Source organism: Mobula hypostoma, chromosome 12 (assembly GCF_963921235.1).
Source record: "Mobula hypostoma chromosome 12, sMobHyp1.1, whole genome shotgun sequence".
NCBI lineage: Eukaryota > Metazoa > Chordata > Chondrichthyes > Myliobatiformes > Myliobatidae > Mobula > Mobula hypostoma.
Window position 1 is genome coordinate 32910081 of NC_086108.1, and position 27886 is coordinate 32937966.

General features: G+C 39.6%; 1 protein-coding gene across 4 annotated transcripts; it reads left to right on the forward strand.

Annotated features, from left to right (window-relative positions):
- The first annotated feature begins 861 nt into the window (after positions 1-861).
- Positions 862-27886, forward strand: fam78bb (family with sequence similarity 78 member Bb). Of its 4 annotated transcripts, XR_010019958.1 has the most exons (3): positions 14173-15208; positions 25430-26041; positions 26723-27886. XR_010019958.1 is itself a non-coding variant. In XM_063064889.1 (2 exons), the coding sequence occupies exons 1-2, from the start codon at positions 963-965 to the stop codon at positions 25950-25952; spliced, it is 555 nt and encodes a 184-aa protein (XP_062920959.1). In that variant the 5' UTR covers positions 862-962; the 3' UTR covers positions 25953-27886. The 4 variants fall into 4 exon arrangements, 3 of the variants coding, with proteins under 3 accessions (XP_062920959.1, XP_062920957.1, XP_062920960.1); XM_063064889.1 differs by lacking the exon at positions 14173-15208 and adding an exon at positions 862-994 and having other exon boundaries at positions 25430-27886; XM_063064887.1 differs by having other exon boundaries at positions 25430-27886.

Sequence of the window (27886 nt, forward strand, 5' to 3'; positions counted from 1 at the left end):
TCTCCACTTATATCAGGATGCTCTTCATTGCCTACAGCTCAGCATGAAAACTATCATCCCCTCAAAACTGATCACTAAGCTCCAAGACCTAGGCCACCATATTTTGCTTGTGCAACAGGATCCTGGATTTGCCCACTTGCTGACCCCAGTCAGCTCGGATTGCCAACAACACTTCCCCCACAATCACCATCAACACAAGTGCAGCACAAGGCTGTGTGCTCAGCCCCCTGCTCTGCTTATCACTGTGAGGTTGTATAGTTCCACCACACTCAGGTTTGCTGATGACACCTCTGCTGTTGGCGGATTCAAAGTTGGTGAGAAATCATCACAGAGGATGAATGAAAGTCTGGTCAAATGGTGCCACAACAACAACTTCTTTCTCAATGCCAACAAAACCAAAACGCCGATTATCGACTACAGGAGGAAGAAATTGGGGGTTCATTGGGGTGTTCAGAGGTCAGTAATTTTAAATTCCTTGGCATTCCCATTTCAGAGGGCCTGTTCTGGGGCCAGCGTGTTAGTGCCATTACAGAGAAGGCATGGCGGCACCTCTGCTTTCTTACAAATTTGCACTGATTTGGCCTGTCATCAAAAATGTTGACAAACTTCTATAGGTACACAGTAGACAGTATCCTGACTGGTTGCATCATGGCCTGTTATGGTTGGAAACACCAATGCCCAAGAATGGAACAGTCTACAGAAGGTAAAGGATAGAATCCCGTCCATCACAGGAAAAGCCCTCTCCAAAAACGAACACATCTACAAGGAGCACTACCACAAGAAAGCAGCATCCATCATCGAGGGCATGCTCTCTTCTCACCACTGCCATCAAGAAGGAGGTTACAGGAGCCTTAGTTCCCACACCATCAGGTTCAGGGACCGTTATTATTCTTCAACCATCAGTCTTCTGAACCAGCATTGATAACTTCACTCACCTCGACACCGAACTGATTCCACAACCTATGGACTCAAACTCAAGGACTCTACAACTCAGGTTCTCAGTATTATTTATTTTCTTATTTATATATTTTTTGTATTTGCATAATTTGTCTTTTGCATATTGATTGTCCATCATTTTGTGTGATATTTCATTGATTCTGTTGTATTTCTTTGTTCTACTGTGAAGGCCTGCAAGAAAATGAATCTCAGGGTAGTACAGTATATTGTGACATACACATACCTTGTAATGTAGAAACTCTGATCTCAAACCTCTGCTGCGCTGTGGCTATACCTGCTCATGGGGAAGGCTTCGGGAATAAACACAGAGAAAAAATCTATAGCTGGACTACCTAAGGCAGTCCAATGCTGACTGGCAACTCCTGCGATGCCGCTGGTGCCAAATTGTATTGACCTCTACCATCTCCTTTGGATTCATTAGCTGTGTGGAGAGGTTTAGCCTGCTCTCCATATTGTACTGCCTGGCTTGCATATCAGGTAGACAACTAAGATGCAATATCCATGGTTGATCGCAACCAACAAAGGGCCTCAATGCATACTTTGTTAATAAATTTACTTCGAACTTTGAGCACCCTTCCTATAATGGGGCAACTAGATATTCCAGATATGCCCTAATTAGAGTTTTATAAAGCTGTGACATAACTTCCTGACTCTTGAACTCAGTGTCTCAATTAATAAATGCAAGCATGCCGAATAGCTTCTTTACCACCCCATCAAACTCTGCAGCCACTTTCAGAGAGCTGGGGACTTGGACCTGAAGATCTCTCTATACAACAACACTGTTAAGGGTCCTGCGATTAACTTTGTACTCTTCCTTTACATTTGATCTCCCAACTGCAACATCTCACAATTGGAATATTGAACTCCACCTGACATTTCTCTGTAACTGATCAATATCCTGCTGTATTCTTTGGAAAACTTCTACACTATCTACAAAGTAGAAGAGCATTTGCCTCTTGCATCTGCTCTGCCAAGATCAATATTTCTAAATGATTTACAGCACAGAAGGAGGCTGCTTGTCCCATACCTCCCATTGCCAATTCACAGGGCAATCCCGTCCCCCCCACTAATTTTCTCCGGTAACTTCTCCACATTGTCATCAACTACCCCTATATCATCCGAAGAGGAGCTTAGAGTGGTCAGTAATCTTTTACTTCAGCAGTGCTGTCCTGCACTAATTCCATATACCTTGATGCCTTAGTTATATAGTTATTTGTTGATTTCTGTATTGAATATATTTAACGACAGAGCCTCCGCACCAATCTTGGGTAGATAATTTCAAAACTGCACTGCCCTTTCTGCATAGAAATTTCTTCTCATTTCAGTCCTGAGTGGTTGGTATGTTATTTTGATACTGTGCCTTGATCCACCACACCCCAGCCAAATGAAGCCTTTTCCTCACACCTACTCTGAGAAGTCCCAGAAGGAATTTATAAGCTTCAGTGAGGTCACCCTTTGAACTCTAGAGGGTACATACTCAATAGATACGCTGGCACTGCATGAACTGCGGTAACAGAGCTGCAGATAACTACGTGGAATGAATTGCAGCAACATTACTGTATGCCTAGTATTGAGTGAAAGACAGTAGAGATATTGAATAAACTGCATTAAAGATTGCGTTCCTGTTTGCCTGCTCTCTACAGGAGCAGAATTTGGCCATTTGGCCCACTGAGACTGCTCTGCCATTCCATCATGGCTAATTTGTTATCCCTCTCCTGCTTTCTCTGCATAACCTCTTACTAATCAAGAACCTATCAACCTTCTCTTTAAATATACTCAATGACTAGGCCTCCACAGCTGTCTGCGGCAATGAATTCCACAGATTCACTGGCCTCTGGCTGAAGAAATTCCACCTTTTCTCAGCTCTAACTGGACATCCCTCTATTCTGAGGCTGTGCCCTCTGCTCCTAGACTAGAGGAAACATTCTATCCACATCCATGCTATCTTGGCCTTTCAATTGTTGATAGGTTTCAATGAGATCCCTCTCATTCTTCTAAACTCCACTGAGTATAGGCCCCGAGCCATCAATATTTTCATTCCTGGAATTATTCTCATGATCCTCCTCTGGATCCTCTCCAATGTCTACTATTAGACGCCAAGATCTATTATTTTTAGAGTTCTGATTTATTATCATGCAACTAAATCAGGGATAGAACTTCAGTATGATTTGCTTCAAAATGGAGACACAAGAGACTGCAGATGCTCAAATGTGGAGAAACACAAAGCATTGGAGGAACTGAGCAGGTCACGCAGTACCTGGGGAGGCAAGTGGACCATTGAATTTTGGATCAAGCCAAAATATCAGCTATTCATTTCCTTCCATAGATGCTGCCTGACCCATTGAGTTCCTCCAACAACTGTTTGATTAAAATCTGATATTTGTTCCAGTAAATTTTTAATTGGAAATGGATTTGGTTTATTAAAGATGAAGAGATTAGGCTTCAGTCCTGGATGGCTACAACAATGGCTAGCTGAACTGAAACTGAATGACCCTCTCTCTCTTGGAACTGAAGAAACTGCAGCAGCATCTGTGTGCTTCAGATTAACCCAAACAACAGAGCTGCACACAATGACGTAGAATAAATTGCAGCATGCTTTTGCCCTACCATTACAAGACCATGACAGATCTTCCACTTCAACCCCATTTTCTTGTCCTGTCCCCATATCCCTGATAAACCAGAAAATCTATCAATCTCTGTTTTGAGTAACGAGTGCCCCTTTGGGGTTAAGAATTTGAAAGATCACCAATATGATATGAGGGCGAGTTTAAGAGGTTGTTAGACACATGACTGTATGATGAATGGAGGGATATGGGTCATGCACACAGAAGAGATTCAGTTTATATCGGGACAACACACACAAAATGCCAGGCAGCATCTATGGAGAGAAATGGGTAGGCTTCTGTGTTTGAGTGGTGTCTCTCTCTTTCGATAATGTCAGAGGATGTTTCCGAGGTTCTGTGTTTACGGATTTGGATGAAGGACTATGGACTTTTTCAGTCGTATGGTTTTTATATTCCATGTGGGTTGCCTGTTCTTTCTAGATGCCTTTTTGTTTGGAGGGGCAGTTGGGTTGGGGGTGGCAGGGGGCGGGTTGATGTTCTTGTGATGTTTTTGTTAGTTTTTTTGTGTGGGGGAGTGGGATTTGGAGGTCGATGTTCTTGTTGAGCTTTTGTTAGTTTTTTTTTGCAGGGAGGTGGGTGTTTGGGGGTGGATGTTCTCGTTGCATTTGTGTGGGGGGAGGTGGATTTTGGGCCAATATTGCAATTTTTGCGGGGGCGCAGGGTTTGGAGGTTTGATGATCATGTTGCTGTTCTTTTTTTGAGTGGGGAGTGGTTTGCTGTTTCTCCTTGAACTGACTTCCATGGTTTTCTTTGTTTCGTGGCTATCTGAAGAAGATGAATCTCAGAATTGTATACTGCATCATACTTAGATAATAAATTAACCTTCAAACAGTCAATGTTTTGGGGTGATACACACAATCAGGTCTGATGATTCAGTATAACCATTAGTGTAGAACTGAAAGGCTGTTCCTGTGCTATATTGTCCTATGTTCCATTTGATGTAGCATTTGAATGAAGAAATTTCTGTTTGCTTCATTCCTGAGGGACATTGAATAATCTGCAAGCACGATTGAAATTATTAGCATTTGATAAACTGCAACTACATTGCATTTCTTGCCATTGAATAAATTGCAGCTAATCAACAGCACTAGTACATGTGCACTCACATAGAATTAACTGCCTGCTCACCCTGTACTGACATTACACAAATTGCAGCAACACTTGAGAAAACTAGTATCATATGACAATGATGAACTGCAGTGAGAGCTGCACATATTAGACGCAACTGAATTTCAACAAGAGCAAGGCACATGATGGCATTCAGTGGATTATAACAATGAAACTAGACACTAGAACATGAGAAATAAAAATAGATGACCAGTTGACTCTTCAAATTAGCTCCATCATTCAATAATTTTTTATCTCCACACCATTTCTTCCATATGCCTTAATACACTTAATATCTAGAAATCTATTGATCTTTGCCTTGAATATATTCAGTGACCAGGTCTCCAAAGATTCACTTCATTTTCCTTTCATATCTCCCATATAGAAGGCACCCTATTTTGAGACTTGGACCTCTGTTTCCAGATACACCAGTCGAGAGGAGCATTATCCCAACATCTACCCTGTGAAATCTCCCGATTGCCTCAAATTGTTTTAGTTTAGCAAGAGAGCTGCACTTGTCAGTTAATGACAACAGCAGCTTTACTACATGCGCTAGCATGAAATGAATTGTGATTGCAGAACTGCATATGTGGCATTGAATGAAGTGTATGCTTGCTTGTACTGCACTGATATTGAATGGCCTGCCTATACTTCCTTTAACTGAATCAAATCAATGTTTGCTCATCTTGCATTGGTATGGCATGAACTACAGTAACACCTATAAGAAGAGTGATTGAGTATGCTTCCATCTCCTGACATTGAAGGAGCTGCAGCACAAAACTGGGCAGTAGAGTGAATAGCAGTAACAAAGCTATATGTGTTGATATCATTGTGAACAGCAGTAATGTCTCCCTGGTCTGGCATTGAATGACCCTTGAGCTGCAGCGGCAGAACTAGATGAACAGACATTGATCACATTCTGTTGCATTATTGAGTATGCCCACTAGAAAAAGAATCTCAGAGTTGTACATGTGACATATATGTACTTTGATGATAACTTTGCTTTGAACTTTGACCTTAAGCACTACCTGGCTGTATTAGCACTGAATAACATGTGCAGTGCTTGCCTGTCCTGCACTGATATTGCATGAACTGCAGCAACGCTTGAATGTGCAAGCATCAAATGAACACAATATAGCTGTGCATTAACTGAACTAATGCAATGCCTGATTGTGATTGCATTGTACGAATTGTCCAGCAGAGATCCAGGTAATGAAATGTAATAAACTGTGGCATCGGAAGTGAATGTATTGTTATGGACTGTGTTGCAGCTAAGGGAGCTGCACTTATTGGTATTGGATGAACAGAAGCAGGTGTCTTTTTTAGGGTCTTTCTTTTCTGTATGAATTCCAGGAGGCTTAATAAGGTACATGAGACTCAAGGAAGTGATAATGATGATCTTCACATCGTCCTGGAGATGGATCGCTACTTCATTTGTGTGGTGGTCCCTGTGCCGGATTGTTCAGCTGTCCTTTGCTGCTGGGTTGATCGGGATAAGTGAAACGGTGCAGATCTTGTTTGATCTACTGCCCAAAGTAGAATCCATCAGTTCCTGTAGAAAGTGCACTCTTCTCTTGACCTCATTTCTGATGTTCTCGAGATGTTGCTTGTGGGGCAATATATGATCAAGGATATTGCTGAGGTAGTTAGGTATTGAATTGTGGGAACGCCCAGCTACAGAACTGCTCATTAAGTTCATAAATTATTTTCAGGCTGTTCAGATTGAATGCTGAAATGACAATCTCTTCAGTGTTAGATTGAAGTCTCCATTTTCTGATGTAGACTACTGGAGAATGAAGATTACCTGTGAGCGTCTTTTTAAAATGTCCTGACATTCTTCATTTTGGTACACCAAGAAGCAATTATCAAAAAAAAAGTTAGACCTGTTGATTACTGATCATGGAATTAATTAGCAAATAATTTTTGGAGAGATCAGCTGCAGGCCTACATGCCACTTGTGGCAGAGTTGCAGAAGAGATCAACAAAGTTAGCTCCTACTTTCAACACCTTGGAATTTGGCCATGATGGGAAAAGTCAGAGGCAGGGTCTGCCTAGAATGGTTATGCCCTATGTTAAAGTTACCTGCTGAGTGGCATTGTTGCTTCAAAGATTCAATGAACTGTGGCAACGGAGCTGTAAGCACTGGCACTGAATTGTTGCTCCCACTGAAATTGACTAAACTGCAGCACCAATGTTGCATGTAATTGCAATGAATGAATAGCAGTAGCAGAGCTGCATTACTGACAATGGATGAACTGCAGCAATACCTGAATAGACTGACATTGCACTAACCATAATGACTTTGAATGAACTGTTGCAGCAGAACTGCTTGCATTGGCAATGAATGAATTCCAATGGTTTTGTATACTGATATTGAATTAACCCTGGCAACTCCATAAGCTGACATTGAATAAACTGCCTTTATTGGGATTGAACAATCTAATGCAGTGGAATCACATATGCTGGAGTTGAATGAACTGAAATATGTATTTTCTTTTGAAAAACTGTAACTGTAACCCCGCATGTGAGCAGTGAATAAACTGGAGCTACAATTGCAAGTACTGGCGCTAGATGTATAGTAGCAGAAGGGCAAAAAACAAAGAACAGAGTATTACTTAAGTAGCAAAAAAAATGCAGAAAGATGTAGCACAAAGGGATTTGGGGTTCCTGTGAATGAAACAGAGAAAATTAACAGGCAATTGAGAAGCCTAATGAAATGTTGGTCCTCGTTTTAAGGGGACTGGAGTATAAAAGTAGAAGAGACTTACTACAACTGTACAAAGCACTGCTTAATCTCTTTTAGACTACTGTGAACAATTTTGGTCCATCTATTTACTATAATATATTATAGAGGTATTCCTGCATTGGAGACAGTTCTGAGAAGTTTCACCAGGATATTTCTAGGTATGGAGGGTTGTCCCATAAGGACAGATTAAATAGGATGGTACATTGTTCTTTGGAGTTTTGAAAAGTGCAACGTGATTTTCAATGAAGCATAAAAGCTTCTCAGAAGCTATGCAGGATAAATGCTGAGAGGATATTTCTTCTCACAGGGAAGTCCAGAACCAAAGGATATGGTCTCAGAATAAGAAGGCACCTATATAAAACTGAGATGTGGAGGAACTTCCTGACCCAGTAGACTAAGAATCTTTGGAACTCATTGCCACAGAGGGCCATTTGGGCAGAGTCCTGGGGTGTATTTTAAGACTGATAATGATACATTTTCTAATTAGTATGGGGAATGATGGGCTTTCGGAAAAGGACAGGAAAATGGATTTCAGCAATGTCAGTTCAGCTATGACCTATTGTATTGCAGAACAGGCTTGAGGGAATGGAATAGCTTACTCCTGTTCCCAGTTCTTTTGTCTTATGAAAATTGAGGGACTGAAATACAGTAACGAAACTGCATGAATTTATTTTAAATAATGTGCAGCATTTTTTTTGTATTGAATAAACTACAGTTACGACTGCATGTACTGGATTGAATAAACCAAAGGTACAACCAAAGGTTTCTGGCACGGATTGTACTGCAGCACCAAAGCTGCAGTGAATGGAACTGATTGAACCAGAACAGCAGGAACTCATAAATTGCGGCTAAATAAACTGAAACAATAAAGCTGCTTCTGTTGCCGTTGATTAAACAGTCACAACTCTTCTTGCTTTGGGCTTTGAAAATAGGGTTGCAATGTTTGCAAGTAGTGAAATGCAACATTATAGCTGCTAAAATGCAGCAAACAAACTGCAGAAAGAGAAATGAACAACCTGGTTTTGAATAAATTGCCACTGCAGAATTGTATACCAGTGCTGAATCCACTCCGGCAATGCCTATGTTTATTAGCTTGAGTGTAATTCACAACTACACTGCATGCCTTGGCATTGATTGAAATACAGATATGCTGGTGTGTTATGGAGCTGAATGTACTGCAGCACCTACTGCATCTAATGGCCTAGAATAAATTGTAGCCTCATAGACAGAGATGTTGGTGTTAAATAAACAGCAGCTTAAATTGCTTAGAATATATTGCCACTATGCTTACACATATCGACAAGGGATAAACTAGAACTATATTTGCAAGTAATGGAATTTAATGTATTGCAGAATCAGAGCTATACCTTCTGGTTTTATAACAACATATAAAGTGCAGCTAATGTGACGCTACATTGGCAATGAATAACATCTATTAACTGAGCCTGATGAGCTGTGGCAACAGGACTGCACTTCTAACAGGCAGCACACACAAAATGCTGGAGGAACTCAGCAGGCCAGGCAACATCTACGGAGAAGAATACAGTCGACGTTTCAGGCCGAGACCCTTCATAAATGCTGTCCAGCTTGCTGAGTTCCTCCAGTGTTGTGTGTGTGTTGCTTGGATTTCCAGCATCTGCAGATTTTCTCTCGTTTGCACATTTACCAGACTGCAATTCAGAAATGGCATGAAACAAAAAACTCTTCTGATGAATATTTTTTAAAATTCTCTACCTAAAAGGGCTGTGGAGGCTCACTGAATAAATATGCTCAAGATGTGGACTGAAAGAGTTTGGCATGAGGGAAATCAAGAGCTAAAGGGTTAATATAGGAAAGTGATGCTGAGGTTAAGGTTCAGCTGTGATACTATTTAAATACAAAGGATTAAAGAATTACTCCGTCTGGCATTACTTATGTTCTTAATGGAACTGCATGGCATTGAGTGAATTGCAGCAATGAAGCTGCCATGTTTGCATTGAATTAACTGCAGCTACAATTGCAGCCATGGAGATGCGCACATCAACATTAAATCAACAGCTGCAGAGCTGTACAGTACTTGATGGTTTTGAATGACTTCTCATAAGCACTCAAGGATGACTTTCTTCCGTTTTGCTCCATGGGTTCTTTTGTATTTGAAATGGGATGCGCAGGCTCCTCGATGGAGCTGAATGGTGATTTATTTGGAACGTTGTGTGTTCCTTCTGCTGTTTGGAATGTCTCCTGTGTGTTGATAAAGACTTGGAGATGCTCAGTGTCCTCCCAGATACTCTTCGCATCTTGAGTGGGTTAGGACGAGAAGGTGGTGAAATTAGATCTTTTTGCAAGGGGACTTTGGCGAGGTCCTTAGACTTTTTTGTCGTCCTTCTGAAAACCTTTTGCTGCAACCAAGTTAAGAATGAGTTGTTGTTTTGCGAATCTGGTGTCAGGAATACGGATTCCCCTACCAGCTCCCTCCCCTCTACTTGCCTGTTAAGTGAATGTCTGAAGCCTCATTATTGTTGATGTTGGCTTGGGGAGGATAATGTGACACTGGTTTCTCCAAATGGCCAATTGATTGACAAGATCTTGCAGTGGTGTGTTGTATAAATGTCATTTACAACTGTCTGTGATAGCACTGAATTAATTTGGTAAGAGGGCTGCATTTACTGCCATTGAGCAAATTGTAAATTGCAACGACAGCTGTACACTCAGTGGCTGCCTTATTAGCTACACCTGTACACCTGCTCATTAATGCAAATACCTCATCAGCCAATCACGTGGCAGCAACCCAATGCATAAAAGAATGTAGACCTGGCTGGAGGTTCAGTTGTCCAGACCAAACATCAGAATGGGGAGAATTGTGATCTAAGTGACTTTGACTGTGGAATAATTGTTCACACCAAATGGGGTGGTTTGAGTTTCTCAGAAACTGCTGAGCTCCTGGGATTTACACCAGTCTTTAGCGTTTACAGAGGATGGTGAGAAAAACATGAAAGCATCTATTGAGCAGTAGTTCTGTGGGTGAAAACACCTTAATAATGAGAGAGGTCAGAGGAGAATGGTGAGACTGGTTCAAGTTGATAGGAAGGTGACAGTACCTCAAGTAACCATGCATTACAACAGTGGTGTGCAGAAGAGCATCTCTGAACACACAACACGTCGAACCTTCTACGGCAGCAGAAGACCATGAATATACACTCACCTTATTAAGTACAGGAAGACACCTAATAAAGTGGCCACTGAGTGTGTGTAATAACCATGAAAGAACTGCTGATATGCATTTATTACCAATGATTGACCTGCAGCGGCAAATATTCATTAATCAATTTTCAATGCACCAAAAGTTGATCTGTATGGATTGGTTTTGAATGGACTGCAGCAACACACATGAGCTGCTGCAACATGCACCCATGTGTTAATAATGACAACACAGCCCTGCTCATTATGCATAAAGCATCAGACTTGTAGGTGATTACTATAAGAAATTCATACATTATACAGTACTGCTGCACCAGACCTACAAGGATTTGGGCTTCACAGTGACATGCATTTAGGTAGCACCATTCATTTCCCAGCATATTAATGGACCTTTGTCAATGGGTAATAAATTATAAATACCTGCACCACTATCTTTTAAAATCCTTAGCTTTAGGGATTGTCCTCTCAGAGTGTAAAAGTTAAAATAGATTATTATACTATTACAGTTGTCTATTGAAATCTGTGAGAGAGAAGCAGAAAATAATAAACTGGCTGATATCTAATGTATGGTGGACAATTATTGAAATCTACAATATCAGGCAAAGGAACAACTGATGTAAGAATTACAGACTAAGACAATATAAATTTATTAAGGATTGATGTTACCTAATTGCTTTTTCTTTGAGGAAGCATTAAAGTAGAGAGATGTCCATGGAAATATAAATGGATGTAGTTTATATGAGCATAAAGAAGTCATTTGAAAAGATTCCATATATAAGATCATTCACTAAGGATAGCACATAGAATTCAAAGCAAATTATTGATCCACATGAAGAAAGGCAAAGAAGTTGGATAATGGTTATATACTTAAATTGGAAGGAAGATGCTAAATGTGTCCTCCCATAAGTATATTCTTTTCATGTATCGTGCATAGACAAGTATTCATTGCATTTATTAAATACCTGGATTACACTATAGAGAGCAATATATAAATACATGAGACTCTGCAGGTGCTGGAAATCCAGAGCAACAAACCCAAATATTGGAGGAACTCAACAGGTCAGGCAGCATCTATGTAAATGAATAAACAGTCGATGTTTCAGACTGAGATTGTCTCGGCCTGAAATGTCAACTGTTTATTCACTTCCCCACTTACTGTCTGACCAAGAAAACAATTCATCCAAGTTTGCCAGAGATTATGGGCACAGTAGGTAGTTAGACAGGAAGATAACCTTTTAAAGAGAAACAGTTTGAGTGTAGCAGATAAACTTCAATGCAGATACTGTATAAGATCACAAAATTTGAATAAGGAATTATTGATCCATATACAGTATTACTTAAATGTTAAAAAGTTAGGAATAGTAGTGGTCCAAAAGATGTAATACTGGTGTAGAAAAATTTCTAAAGTATGACAGCCAGGTACAAAAGGTAATTAAAAAGGTTAACAGAATGAAAGCCATTATAACAAGAAGTCTAGAGTATAAAAGCTGTACAACCATTTGTTTATACTATATTTGAAGTACTGCACACATTTCTCACCACTGCAGCCAAGAAGTTGCACATTACCCTTGGACCAAGTGCAAACCATATTTATCAGAAATTTAAATGCAAACAACAGGAATTCTGCAGATGCTGGAAATTCAAGCAACATACATCAAAGTTGCTGGTGAACGCAGCAGGCCAAGCAGCATCTATAGGAAGAGGCGCAGTCGACGTTTCAGGCCGAGACCCTTCGTCAGGAATCAGAAATTTACTTGGGGCCCAATGTTTAGGTTAAATAAACCAGCATTCTTTGTACTATAGCCACTGTATTGAAAATTTGTTAATGCTGTTAGGAATTTTAAAGGAATTTATAATATAATTGACTTGTGTTCCACCATTAGTCCCTTAGTCCTCATGATGATAATATCAGAGTCAGGCCACTTAAACGACAAATTAGGAAATACTTCGTGTACAGAGTGGGTAAAGTATGGAGTTCTCTTCCCTAAAAAGTGGCAATTGCTAACTTAATTAAAAGCAATAAATCTGAAAAGAGAGATTTTTGCTAACCTGAGGTATTTAAGAACATTAAGTTAGGATCACAGCTTTGATTTTACTGAACCTTCCTTCCTACTTAGGCAACCCTTGGGGAAAGAGAATGGCTTGCTTCTAATCCAGTTTTACAGGGTTTGAGATGACTGATGGGGCTAGAGTGGGAACACTGAGGAGCAGAAGAAACATAAAGTAACGGATGGGTAGGTTGTTTGTAAGACAATGTGCTCCTGATGCTGCCAACATAACTGAAATGTTATACAGGACTAAATAACGCATTGTCAACAGGGTCTTCTAGGGCCTCTATTAGTGATCTCATCTCTCTGGGTGCTGCATTGTCAGTTTAGATTGTCTTTTAAGTAGCACTCTAAGCACACACCTTTCTAACTCAGAGGCCTGAATGTTAGCACTGAGCCACAATTGACATCTGAAAGAAGATTCAGGCAACACACATCAAAGTTGCTGGTGAACGCAGCAGGCCAAGCAGCATCTATAGGAAGAGGCGCAGTCGACGTTTCAGGCCGAGACCGCCGTCCTGACGAAGGGTCTTGGCCTGAAACGTCGACTGCGCCTCTTCCTATAGATGCTGCTTGGCCTGCTGCTTTCACCAGCAACTTTGATGTGTGTTGCTTGAATTTCCAGCATCTGCAGAATTCCTGTTGTTTACGAAGGAAGATTCAGTCTTTTTTTTGGTAGATAGAAGTCATCAAACATTTTTACAAGCATATCATGCGCTAGGAATATCTAAAACACAATGCTACGATAGGCAGTGATAAATGGTCCTGATTTTATTACCTCTCAAAAAGTTTACGGACCCATTTTTCATTTTCTTTACAAACGTTCAGAAAAGCAAAACAGAAAAAAAATTGCGGGTAATAAAAATCTGAAGTAAAACTTGAAAAAACTCTAAAGGCTGAGGAGCATCTTTGGAGAAAGGAAGACTTAACATTATCATACTGAAAGGCTAAATTGGTTTGCTCCTTCACAGTTCCTGCCGGACCTGTTAAATATTACAGCATTTCATGAATTTGGATTGGTTATTTGTTGATTTTTTTTGTGGAATTTACAAAAAAAAGATGATCTAATGGCAAATTATTCTGGGTGCCGTGCAGATTATTTCATCAGGAGAGTATATTTCCAGCAGTATATAATGTAGAGTATATGCTGGAAATATAGGGGTGTCATCAGAACGGTTAGCAGTATAGGCACACCTAACATCAGGTCGGAGTTTGCCTATTTATTTCTTATCCAACGTGAATTCCCTCCCAGATAAATACAGTTGTTTTATCTCTGCCATGGAGGTGCGTGAGAGATTACATTTAAATATATTCTCGTCCTATGGTTATTTTGGACTAAAGGAAACCGCTTTTTTACTTAGCGGGTCAAGCCGGCAGAAAACAGCAATCCGTTGCAATTAATCCAATGGCCGGAAAAGTTTAATTTAGCATATGAATATCGGAGCAACATATAATTACCGATTTGATTATACAGGAACGATGCGATTCTTTCCTAACGCGAACGAGGAACTGGCCGTGCATAAGGGGGCGCCGCTCTATAGCGTAATCCCTGGGAATCCTGATCCAGTGGGAAACCATTCTCTTGATCCCTGCTTTACTGGGATCACCAGCCTATTGAGTCCCAGGAGAAGCAAAACAAAAAAAGCATTTATTTTCGCAACTGATCGCATTCATCTTCGGCAACACAGCAATGGACAGCGTGCGGTAAGAGCAGACAATGAAGGGAGCTTCCAGTAGCCGGGTAAATCTGCCATGCATAATTGCAAGAAAAAGAAAAGAATGGGTTTATATTTCTGATGTCTGGCGATCGATTCATTTCTGTTTCAACGAAGGTCTGGACCCCAGAGTTTCTTAGCCGCTACCTATGAGGACAGGAGAAAGACTGCGTTATTCCATGTGGTTCGAAAACAAATGCAGACTATGCTGGAACCAGTGGCTACAGCCCGCTTCCTCTGCTCCCAGTGCTACTATATTTCAGCGGAAAGCCAGCATATCCTCTCGTTCCTCTTATCTTTTTGCCAATATGCTGCCTCGTCTTCCTGCTGCTTCCTGCCGTTTGTGACATGACAATAAGGAGGAGGAAAAAATTTTGAAAAGGGACTAGCCTGGAACGAATGACGAATTCAAACAGAAAATCAAATCCGAAGACAAACGACAGTGTCTAAATTACCGCGTCCGGCAAGATCGACTCGTGCCAGTGCTGAATATTGCCCAGCCTCTATTTCCCAACCCTTTGCTTTTTATAAACTATATATAAATCTCTTCATATAGTTTAACCCTGGAACGATGGGCTGCATTCAGAGTATAACTTGTAAATCAAGAATACGGCGAGAGAATATTGTGGTGTATGACGTTTCTGCAACGATTGATCAATGCCCAACTATAATAGAAGAAAATTCCCCTATTGTTTTACGGTACAAGACACCATACTTCAAGGCGTCCGCTCGGGTGGTGATGCCTCCCATCCCTAGGAATGAAACATGGGTGGTTGGATGGATTCAAGCTTGCAACCAAATGGAATTTTTCAACACTTACAGCGACCTCGGAATGTAAGGGAATTTAACATGGTATAGTATATGAAATGCACCGCCGTTCAGTTCTGCAATGTGCCGTGTTACCATCATAAGAGTCACAGTGGGGTCGCAAAATGACCATTTCAAAACAGAAAACACCACCGCCGGTAAATGGATTTTAGTGTACAGAATTTACGTGTTGCCTCATTTTATTTTAAGTAAACTTGCGCGGCTGTTGTGTTAATTGTTCAATAGGGCTGTGGTGTTATAGATTTAATAAGCTGAATTACTGTGGAAGACTGAGGACTGTGTGTAATTCTTCGACAGCATGATGCGGGAATAGTGAAAATGTGGTTTCTGTGCCGGGTTTACATTAATTTCATCCAGTAGGGCAGATAAATCGTTCCTGTTGTTTATTTTCTTGCCGCGAAACGCGTATCTATGTTTACATTTAGTGATCGAAGTGTTACTGTGTGTGGCTTGGTGCAACGGAACGGTTAATTTCCGTGCAGACTGACACATTCAGACTAAACATTGCTTACCTGCCCACGTTTCTTTCTAGGGAATGGAGTCAGTCCTGAGAGGCGGTTACTGCAATTGGATTAGATGTCTACCACGCAAACTATTAGGTTTATGTTTAAATAAACAAGACAATGTGCATATTTAAATAGATTTATTAATAACCTCTCATAATTTCAAATCAGTTCCAGAGATTCAAGTTAAACTTAAGCCGGGAATGATCGACTGATCATTAATCACCTAAGATGGGTATAAAATCAAATGCATCCTTATATTTAAACTCCAGGAAAAGTAGAACATTGTATGACGAACTTCTGCAGTCTCTTTTATCGTGATGAAACGCTAGCTCTTCACTCTGCAAATAACTTGTGCTAGGTTTCCATTGAATTTCGCTTGTTAGACACTGGAAACGCGGATTGTGTCTGTTTGGAAACAGACAGTAAAACTGGAGCTTGAAAATTCTGCCTTTATACCTAAACAGGTAATAACTACATATGCCTGAGGTATTCTGCTTTTTTTTAAAAGACCTTTTCACCAACTACACCATGCACTTCCAAGACCCTATAAAATTGCTACTTCAAACTCAGATCTATTAACTATACTTTAATTTTGCCCAGCGTTACCCTAAATCACAAATTTGAAGGAAAGAAGCCCCTTTAGAGAGTTTGCGCTCTCTTTTTATTGGAACGTGGGGTTTCATGTCTTTGAAAATATCTTTAAAGATAGCGTCACCAAGCTATATTGGCAGGGATCCCTACTGAAAATAATCAAGTATGGGCAGACCTGGAGACTGTATAGGGAAAAGGGGATTTTAGTGAGTGAATCTTGTGCAGAAAATCCCACTTGGAACTGGATGATAAGCAAGAGTTCAGCAGGCTCATAACGTGGAACAATTCCAAGTGCTTCACATAGCAGAGACAGTTATATGATATAGATAGATTGCTGTTGTTTTATGTCATCATATTGTCCTTGTGAGGAAGATTCCTTAAAGTGTTGTCCTTCACATCTTCATGCTTACCAAGCACCTATCTGTTCTCAGCAACAAAGCAAATCAAATAAAGCTGAAAATGAAAGATGCTTAATTTCATGGGGTTGTTGAGATCAACCAACTGGATCAATTTACTTCAGTGGCCCAAATGTTAATAAATTACAGCTGTCAACAGCTTGTTTTTTTTTTGTTCATGGTATGTGGCATTTAATGTTCATCTCTAATAGTCTGATTAGGCAGCTACATTGGTGGGCATGGGATCACACATTGAGCAGGTAGGGATGTAGATTTCCGTTCATACATCAAGGTGAAGTTGATCGGTTTTCGGGATGTTTATTTTAAATTCCAAAGTTATTTAAAATAAATTCCCCAGCTTTGATGTGGGGATTTCAGCATATTTCTCTACCAATGATCTAAGGTCTTAGTCCAGTAAGACCTTAATCATTGTGCCTTCATGATGTATATAGATAGAGACTTTTAAAGAAACAAGCCCGTCACCTGGGATTCATTGGAGCCTTTATCAAGCTGGTTACCCGGCCACATGAATAGATATTTTGAACAAGGGAGAGGCAGAAAAGTCTGGGGAATGGATATTGAATTTTTTCCGACATAGCTGAAGGAGAGACAAGATGATGAAAGCTAAGGAGATGGGAAACTGAGGATGAATATTCTGGGAGAGTTCATAAAGCTAGAGAAGCTTTCAAAGATACAGAAGAATGGGCAGCAATTAACTTTAAATAGTAAGATGTAAGATATTTGTTGTACAGATTGGATAATGTCCTTTATAAATGAACTCATTATCACCTCCTCATTTTTGTTTTCCAGAAGTTGTCTGGTAGATAGCATCCCTTCCCTCACCACTTCACTTCCCTGCAACGCCCTAAAACTACGACTTTATGAAACCCCTTCCAATGGTTGAAAGATTTAATTAACTTCTTTTTATTCTGTCATTCAACTGGTTGTTTGTGACTTTTTTTGTAAATTATCTATTGGATAGAGTGTGTCATTACAGTTCGAAGTCTAGTAATAACCAATCTGTAACCACATGTGTTTCTGTAGTTACCTCTTAAGGAAGGATGGACATCCCTTGGGATTTAACTTTCTACTTACATGGATTGAAAATAGCTTGTAGCAATTTTGTGCAGAAGGGGAAAACTCAGTTTAGCAAATATATCCCACAGAATTTTCCAGTTTAATAAAAGCTTGTTTCTTTGTTATCCTCTCTCAATATACTGTATAGGGGCATTATACTATTCAGTAGGTCTTCTACACTGACAACATAAAAGATACAAAATAACTGATCGTTCAGGATTGGTAGGTCGATATTTCAGGATCAAGAATCAATACACAGGAAACAACCAACAAACCATTTGGTGCATTAGACTTCCTTAATAAAAATAAGTTAATCAATGCTAAACATCAATGTATTCACCCTGAACTGTTGTGCTTCCTACGAAGAGGCAGGTGCAGCTGCAATGCTAACCATGCACTGTTTCACTTTATTGAGAGTATGGTATCCCAGTCACCTGTATGAATGAATGTGTGCCTTCGAGAACATACTGGATATACCCAAACCAAAAGCCATAAGATGCACCAGGAGATATGAAGTCTGCTGAAGACTAGATCGTGGCATTCAAGACCAGTGAATCAGACTATACAAGAAGTCCGGGTGGAAGACTATTTTAAGAGTGAGAAAACAATCCAGTTGGGGTTAGAGATGGAATTCGATGCACATCAGCTCTGGCAGGGTTTGCAGGCCACTGCTTCCTACAAAGTGGAACCTAACATCACTAACAACTGTGATGCTTCACTCCCTGAGGAGCTCAATATGTCTGAGTTGAAACAGAGAATAAAACTACACCTGTGCGAATCTCTGTTGCATCTGGTGACCTTGTGATCTCTGTCTTGGAGGCCAACGTCAGAACATCTTTCAAGTGGGAGAACCCTTTCAAGGCATCAGGCGCTGATGGTATGCCTGGTAGGGCTCTGAAAACCGGTGCCAACCATCTGGTGGCTGTGTTCAAGGACACTGAAGCAGTCGGAGAATCCCACATGCTTCAAAGGAGCAACAATCATACCGGTGCTTAAGAAGAGCAGGGTGAGTTGCGTCAATGATTATCACCCATGTGGCACTCATCTATGGTGACAAAGTCCTTTAAGAGCTTGGTCATGGCTAGAATCAACCCCTGCCTAAGCAAGGACTTGGACCTGTTGCAACTTGCCTATTTCCTCAGTAGGTCTATAGCAGATGCAATCTATCTGGCTCTCCACTTGGTTTTGGATCACCTGAACAATAGTAATACTTGCATCAGGCTGCTGCTTATTGACTACAGCTCAGCATTCAACATGATTGTACCCTCAGGTCTAATGAATATGCTCCAAAAACTGGGCCTCTGCACCTCCCTTTGCAACTGGATCATTGTCTTCTTCATCGGGAGAGCACAGTCTGTGTGGGTAGGAAATATCATCTCCTCCTCTCTATGGTGCACTTCAGGAGTGTGTGTTTAGCCCACTGCTCTACTCTCTCTACACCCATGACTGTGTGGCTAATCACAGCTCAAATGCATTTTCTAATGACACAACTATATTTGTCAGAATTTCAGATGGTGACAAATAGGAGCAAGATTGTTCAGTTGGTTGAGTGGTGTTGAAACAATAACCTTGTATTCAACATCAGTAAGACCAAGAAATTAATTCTGGACTTCAGGAAAGAGGATTCTAGGGAACACTCAGCAATCCTCATCAAGGGAGTGGAAGTGGAATAGATGAGCAGCTTCAAGTTCCCGGGTGTCAACATCTCTGAAGATCTATCCTGGGCCCAACATATTGATGCAATTACAAAGAAGGCTGGACAGAGACTATATTTCATTAGAGGCTTCAGAAGAATTGGTATGTCACCAATGCTCTCGTAAATTTCAACAGGTGTACAATGGAGAGTATGCTAACTGGTTGTATCAGTTTGGAGAAACCAATGCACAGGATCAGAAAAAGCTGCTGGAAGTTGTAAACTCAGCCAGTTCCATCATGGGCCCTAGCCTCCCCAGCATCGAGGACACCTTCAAAAATCAGCATCCATCTTTATGGGCTCCCATCACGCAGGACATTGCTCTTCACATTGCTACCATCAAGGAAGAGGTAGAGGAGCCTGTTACACACACCCAGTGTTTCAGGATCAGCTCCTTTCACTCTGCAATTAGATTTCTGAATTGACAATGAACTAACGAACACTACCTCACTATTTTTCCCTCTTATGTATTTATTCTAAATGTTAGTTTTTATTATTATATATTGCAGCGCACACTGCTGCCGCAAAATGACAAATTTCACAACATATGCCAGTGATATTAAATCTGATTCAGGTGAATCCCTTCCACCCACTTCTCTGCGATTTACAATGGAAACCTTCTCCTGGCCATTAGTGCCAATAACATTCTACAGCTACCTAATGCAATTACAAAGAAGAATTGACAGAGCCTTGGAAAGATTACGCATCATTCAATCAATGTCAGAAAGCATTTGCTTAAATTAAACATTTGTTCAATGGAGACCCTCTTATCACCAGCTTCAGTGTCCTAGATCACAGTCATAACAATGCAGAGAAGGCAGAAAAATAGAGTTGAAAAGGAAACTAAATCAGCCGTGATTTGGTGGGCTGAAGGACATAATTCTGAACCCATGTCCTATGGTCTTAGGGTCTTATTTGTCCAGTGCTGTCAATTACTGATACTTTTTTTTTGAAAAGTGAAAATATCCACCTGGAGAGCATTGTGCATGAGGATGCTGGGTGACACAGTTTATTGCTGGTGTCTCAGGTTGGCTCCTCAGTGGGATAATGTTAGATGAATGAATAAGGACCTAAGTCAGATCCCGTACAACAAACGTCACTTTAACATGCTACCATGCCAGCGAGGTTAGCAGTCCATTTGGTGTCATTATGCCCCTTTCCTCTCGCCTTTGCCACTTCTCCCACCACCCGTGAATCTTCCAGGAAGGATCAAGTTACTAAAGTGACATACTTTATGCAGCGGTGAAGCATTTTCGTATCAGTGTCGGCATGTTTCACCTCTTGTACAACGGAGATTTGTTCACAGATACATCATCACCACTGGCCTTCACAACAGACAGATGGAATTCCTTCATCTGACAACCCAATCAAAGTCCCTGCAAATCAGATGCTCTGAGGAGCAACCTCACTATATCAAGACAGCAGTTTTTATTGCACAGTGATTTATTCAAACATTCATTGGAGTTAAGGCTTACTCGTGTTTTTGCTGAACTTATGGTTTTTAGCAGAGAGGAAATGGAGGTCAAGTTGAAAGGCCCCATGAAAATGTTTTCACTGCATCAATAAAAAGTGCCTTTAATCAAATAAAGTGTCTTATTGAAGGAACAGAAAGTGGAGAGATGTAATTGCATCTAAAGTACCTAAATTTGGGAACTGTTCTGTTTCTTGCATTGATTCAACTTGTGAAAGGACAGCATAGGAGAGCTTCTGTTATAATTTAACTTTTCCAAATAGATATTTATCATACTGAACCTTATGAGTTCAGTTATGTTTATTGTAGCAAAATCTGTATTAAATCCCCTTCTTCATCTCCACCTTAAAAAGTATAGTAAGATATTATGCTATTATCGCGACGTACTTCAATGCTCAAACAGCATGCGACCATTTTTCCCTTCCACTTTATTGCTGTTAGTTAACATAAGATGTCAATATCTACCTTGTCATTTTCTCTTAAAATCAATAATACATTGAAGTGGGGAGAGAAGAAGAAGCTTGGCAATTACTGTGTTCAGTGGGTGTATACTTATTTTCTACTGCCAGAGAGTCTTCCACAGCCTTTACGTCAAATTGGGGGAATGCTGTCATTTCTTTATACTTCAAGAGCAGTAAAACCCCATAGCAGCCTAATGTTGTAACTCTATATACTTAATTTGTAAGTCACAGTTTATATTCTGATATGTTTTCTCCAGGCTTTATTATTTCTTTCTGTGCCATGCACTAACTGCAGTGATGAGGAAATGATATGTTATTGTTCCGATGTGAATGGAGGATTTTCCTAGAGAAGAAATCACCTTCCTTTTTTGTGAGAGGTGACTAGCCTTTGTATGTTGCAATATTCTGGGGGCGGCTACCAATTTTAGAGTTACCCAAATGAGACAGAACTGATTGGAATTTACTTCTCTCCTATCACCTTCTCATATGTCTTATGTTAATTCAGCTCCATGAATATATGCCAGATTTCAGTGCTTTCCTGATCAGCCATGTCTCCCCAGTTATTCTCTCCACATTGCCCATCTGCCCAGTATCATGACTGAGACCCAGTTGGAGCTAGCTGCAGAAATCTGGGTGCAGGAGTTCGCACTTCTGCTCATGGTCCATGTGGATTTCAAAATCTATTAAAATTCATGACTGCAAAACAGTGCTGTTTACAATCAGAGACTACTGTCCTTAGATATCAAATCCTCAAATATGCTGCAGCCTGAGGAACATATCTATTCAGCGGGCCAAAATTATACAATACTCATACAATTTGCCTTCCTTCCATAGTGACTGTATAGCCTTATATGCTTTCATATCTTTCTTTGAAAAAACATGTTTTCTAATCATTTGTGCCATTCTTTTCACTTTTATAAAGTTTACAATGGTCAGATATATACACTTTGCAAAGATTTCTGATTAAGAGATACATTTATCATCTGCTACTGAAATCACCCCCATACGTTTGATAATTTTATACAGTTGTATGACTCTTATAAATCTATACATTTTGAACTGCTGCACATGTAGGTTCTTCACCAATGATGTTTGTGGTTTGAACTACAAGTTCTTAAGTTCTGGAAATTCATCCCAAAACTCCCTTCCTCAACCTTCATCTTTAAAGTGTAGCTAGAAGCCATTGGCCATGCAACATTTAGTTGTTTTCATGTCTTCCACTATGGCTTGGTGCCAGTTTGTTTAATGTTCTCATTTGAAACAATATAGGAAGTGTTCCTACCTTAAAGAATTTTTATAAATTGCTATCATTGGAAGTGAGCCTTCTAATTCAACAGAATGCTAATACTGTCGAATTGTACAATCTTCAGTTTGGCATTGCTTATTAGCACAGATTCATGCAGAGTAAATACTGCCAGTAATATAGCTTCAGAATTGCCTGTTCTCAGTCAAGGCAGCTAAAACATGCCATAAAATACCGCTCCATTTTCCATACTTGCTCTGCTTCACATCCCAGCTGTTAATGTAATGCAACAATTGGTAACTATAGAGTGCTTTTACGGTCTTACATTTACTATAGCTGAAACTGGATAGTTAAAATAATTAAAAGTGTTAAAACTGAAGCTCCTGTGGGCTAGTTTGCTGTATGAAACAATCCTATCAAATATATTAATTTGAATAATGATGTCATCTCAAATATTTTCCCAAGGGCACTTTGCTTCAAAATCTTAAATATTCTAAAAATATAATATTTATTTTGATTCCTAAACATACTTTATGCAAATCTTACTATGGTTTTAGGTTTGTATTTTAGAAAAAAATATAGAAAACCTACAGCACAATACAGGGCCTTTGGCCCACTGTATTTTTATGACAGTAATTTTGCAATTTTACTTGTAAACTACAAAGTATTTCTTGGTCAGTACAGGAAAGGGATGAGTCTATCAGATAGTGTTCAATATTTTTTGATCTCGATCAGGGATTTCCAACCTTTTTTACGCCCTGGATCAATACCATTAAGCAAAGGGTCAGTGAACCCCAGGTTGGGAACCCCTTGGACCAGATGATGGTTAAGAGCTTCAATCATCGTCCATTTGCTTCAGGTCGGCTTTGCTTGAAAAGACTTAATCACCATCTTGAGTCTCTGCAGTCTGTGTAAAGGATATACTCCCACACTGTTGCTGGTGAGAGATCCCAAGTTCATATCCACTAATGATCAAGTCAACACTTGTGTGATTTGTAGAGGCGTTTGCAAGTAGTGGCTTTTTCATGCATCTATTGCCTTTGTTCTTCAAGGTAGATGCATTACAGAAAGTTGACATTGAATCTATTGTTGACACATTGGGAATTTTTTAAACCACTGGCATTTCTCTCATATAATTTCTATTTAAACAAAGCAGAGTCTGATTATATTTGCATGTTTTCTGTTTGTTTCTCTAAAACATATTATTTGGAATATTCTTGCTGATGAAATACTAATATGATGAGACCTGACAAACTCATTTACTCCACCATACTCCAAAGTAAGGCCCTTTTCAAACTATAGCCTACAGTGAGCTACATTGCCACCACAACAATCTTCAGTTAACATCCTTAATGAGTTTCAAGACACTTCACAGAACTATAAAAATATACAAATGAACATAAAGCCAAAGGAGGAGACAATGTGTAAAATGCCCAGTGGGTCAAGGGGCAGAGTGTACAGAATCTCTTAAGGAAAAAAAGTGGGGAATGGTGGAGGTATCTGCGTAACAAACCACATAAAGTTAACCATTCAGATAGAGAAAAGTAGAGCATTCAACATGGGATAAAAGGAATTAAAGGATATCCTAGAAGCAATAATTGGAGCTCACAGATATTCAGGAAGGTTTCTGAGCTGAAAAAGAGTACAGAGCTGGGATAATATGATGACCATTCCTTAGGTAGTTTAGATGCAACAGTTGACTGGCGGAATTAATTTATATTTGCATTCAAATTATCTTCTTCATGGAGTAGAACAAGGACTGCTGCAAATAATATTTATTGATGGACAAGATAATAAATTATACATTTTTCATCTGTCGGTGGTACTGTTATTAAAAAACTTGCCTTGCTACTCAGCATTTTTAAAAGTAAAATTAAGAATTCTGATCAAGAAACACAATTTGATTCCCTAACTGCAACAACATATGGGCAATAATACCTGGGAAGCTATTATCTGATAGACAAATGTTGGGAAAACTCAGTAGGTCTAATAGTATCTGCAGAGAAAAAACAGTTGCTATTTCAGATTGAAGAGCTTTGAAAATGGTCACTCACCTCATGTGAGAATTCTTTTTTTTCTCTCCACAGATACTTCCAACATTTTCTGTTAATTCATCAATTGTCTTTTCTTAGTTTCAACTGAATTAATCTGTATGAATCAGTATAATCACTTGGCAGGATTATTATAGTTAAAATGTAAACACAAGAGATTCTGCTGATGCTGGAAATGTTGAGCAACACACACAGAATGCAGGAGAAACTCAGCAGGTCAGGCGGCATCCATGAATTGGAATAAAGTTTCAGACCGAGGCTCTTGATGAAGGGTCTCATCCGAAGCATCAACTATTTACTTCCCACAGTTGAAGGCCACATTTCTTCAATGCTTCCCAGCCATTTAACAAGATGTCATCGATCTTCTTCAGCTCCACTTTCTCACCTTATACCCATATGCCTGGATTCTCCTAGTTTCCAAACATCTATTGGAAATTAATTAATTGTGAAGAATCAATATACCCCTGGCAGTGGATCTCGATGATCCACATCTTATCTACAGTCTAAATATAACTCTCCTTTGAATTCCATCTCATTATTCCAGTAAAAGCAATTGTCCACTGAATTCAGTCCTGCAATATCCAAACTTTCTGCCATAATAACCAATTATGTTTAGACTGTTTATATCATTTAAAATGTTGACTTTACATTTGGTCGATTACATTGGTCTGAGAAAATTCTTGTTGAGTGAATGCCTCTTGTTTACAAATAATGCTCACTTAAACTTATCTTTATCCAGGTCCAGCTGGGAACTTCCTGACCTGCGGGAAGGAAGGGTTAAAGCTATCAGTGATTCTGATGGAGTGAGCTATCCATGGTACGGCAATACGACAGAAACAGTGACACTGGTTGGCCCTATAAACAGGGTGTCCCGGTTCTCAGTCAGTATGAATGATAATTTTTACCCAAGTGTGACATGGGCGGTTCCTGTGAGTGAAAGCAATGTGTCACAACTAACCAGGATTAAAAGAGACCAAAGTTTTACCACTTGGCTGGTAGCCATGAACACGGTCAGCAAAGAAAAGATTATACTTCAGACAATCAAATGGAGAATGCGTGTTGACATAGAGGTTGACCCCACAAACCCATTAGGATACCGTGCAAAGCTTGTCGGAAGGACACAGCAGGAACAGCCTCGGATATTAGCTAGGATGGAGCCGATGCCTCCAAATGCCTTGGTGAAACCCAATGCAAACGATGCCCAGGTTTTAATGTGGAGACCTAAACGTGGTATACCTCTAGTTGTCATACCTCCAAAATAATAATGCAGGCTGCAGCTCTTCAAGAAATCTTAGAAGGACCTAATTTTTTATACATCTCCTATTTCATCCAGCAGCAACAAATGAACAAGGTTGGATTTTAATTATTTTGATATGTAAGTTATGCACTTTTTAGAGGAAGGGAATGAAATCTTGGTTCAGTTGTATATCACGGGATCTTGCTTGGCTGTTTACAGAAGTCATTCCATTGTACATCCATTTGTGGTTACATTTAGTTTGTGTGTGAGTGTGTGTGCACGCGCGTCTGTGTGTTTGTATGCGCGTGTTCGTTTTGATAAGGCAAAGTTCTCAGTCCAGATGAACTGACCGTGGTGCTGAAATTGAGAAGAGAAGGTTACAATATTTTATAATCACAAAGGAATTGGGTTGGGGCTAGCTTGTGTTGCTCCATGTGCCAACTTCAGTTGGAAGATGCTTCCTCCTCTTGTACTTAAGTACAGTTCAATCAATTGATTGATAATCTTTCTGCATGCACTTCCTATTAAGGAAATTAGTGGTTTGGAATATCTATGTCCATTCAAATCTGTGTGTTTTGAGGAATTTCAAGCCTTTATCACAAGAATTATAGTCAATTGAATTTTATTTTAACATTGCAACATTTTTCTTTGGATTTTTTTTGGGGTCAGCATTGAAACTTTGAAGAAATAAGACTGAAAAAAGCTCCTATTTGGTGTTCTGCATTTATTTTGCTGTGAACGTTTTTCAAGCATTAGGTGCCAATGTGACCGGGATCTTAACAAACTGTACCATAGGTCTTGGGAATCTTAACCGAAGAAATCATCACAACATCCACTCCTTTTACCTCGGCGCAAATAACAAGGCTGCTTTTGCATATGCCGGCACAGTACTGAATGCAGTTGTTTGCTTGTAGGATTTCTGCCAGATTATGCAATTGTTCTGAAGATTTCCAACTTAACTTGGGAAGACTTAAGAGTTTTCAGAAAATGTACTATTTTTTTGATCTTCTAACATCCAAATTCTTTGTCAGATGTTTGTATAAAGATAGTTATTTAAGATGGTCCCTCACTGTAACTTTGGCACTTTTGAAGAAATAACAATGGTCTGATGATAAATCACTTGTAGTACATGTAATGATGCTGGTTGTTCAACCACACGTTAATAAGATAAGTTGTTGCCTGTATTCTGACTGGACAATAAGTAGCCATAAACACGCACATTAATGGATTTGTTCTATGTTTGTATGTATAAATAACTATTCATAAAAGAATGAAGTGGGGACCTAGATGAGCAGAGTGACAATGTGTCAAAGCCAGCTCCTGCCATCTCAGTCTGCTTCCCAGCTTTGGTTAGATCCCAAATGAATTGAGTGTGTAATTAAAATGAAATATAAAACAATGCCAGGCAATGGAGAATGAACAAGAGAGAGGCACTAATTAGTAGCTCTTTCAGAGAGCAAGCGCCTTGAGCCCAAAAGACCTTCCTTTGTGCTGTGTAATTGGTTCAACTTAAATTCAGGAATCAAGATCATTATATTAAAAATTTCATTTATAATTTTCCATGAGAATATCGTCAAATTGTACTAAACATCTGAATGTTATGCAAATTGTGTTTTATTTATATTGCACTTTTATGTCACATTTTTAAAATGAGCTTTTTTGATTAATTGCAACTTGAGACCATGATTTTGAACTTGACTGGGAGGATGCTGTAATACCCGGGGAAAAATGAACTGATTTGTTGTGTTGCTGAACTTGGCTCTGCTGTGTGCCTTATATACAATGAGATCTGTAGCATACCTGGCTCTCCTTAGAGCACAGATGTCTGGCAGATGTTTGGCTTACTAATTTGTTACTTGAACGTTGAAGGGTGACAAGCTGTTGGTTGGTGGATTGCATGCATTTCTGAAACTGAGAAATTTGCACTTTGATTTTGTTCATTTATACTGGAATATGACA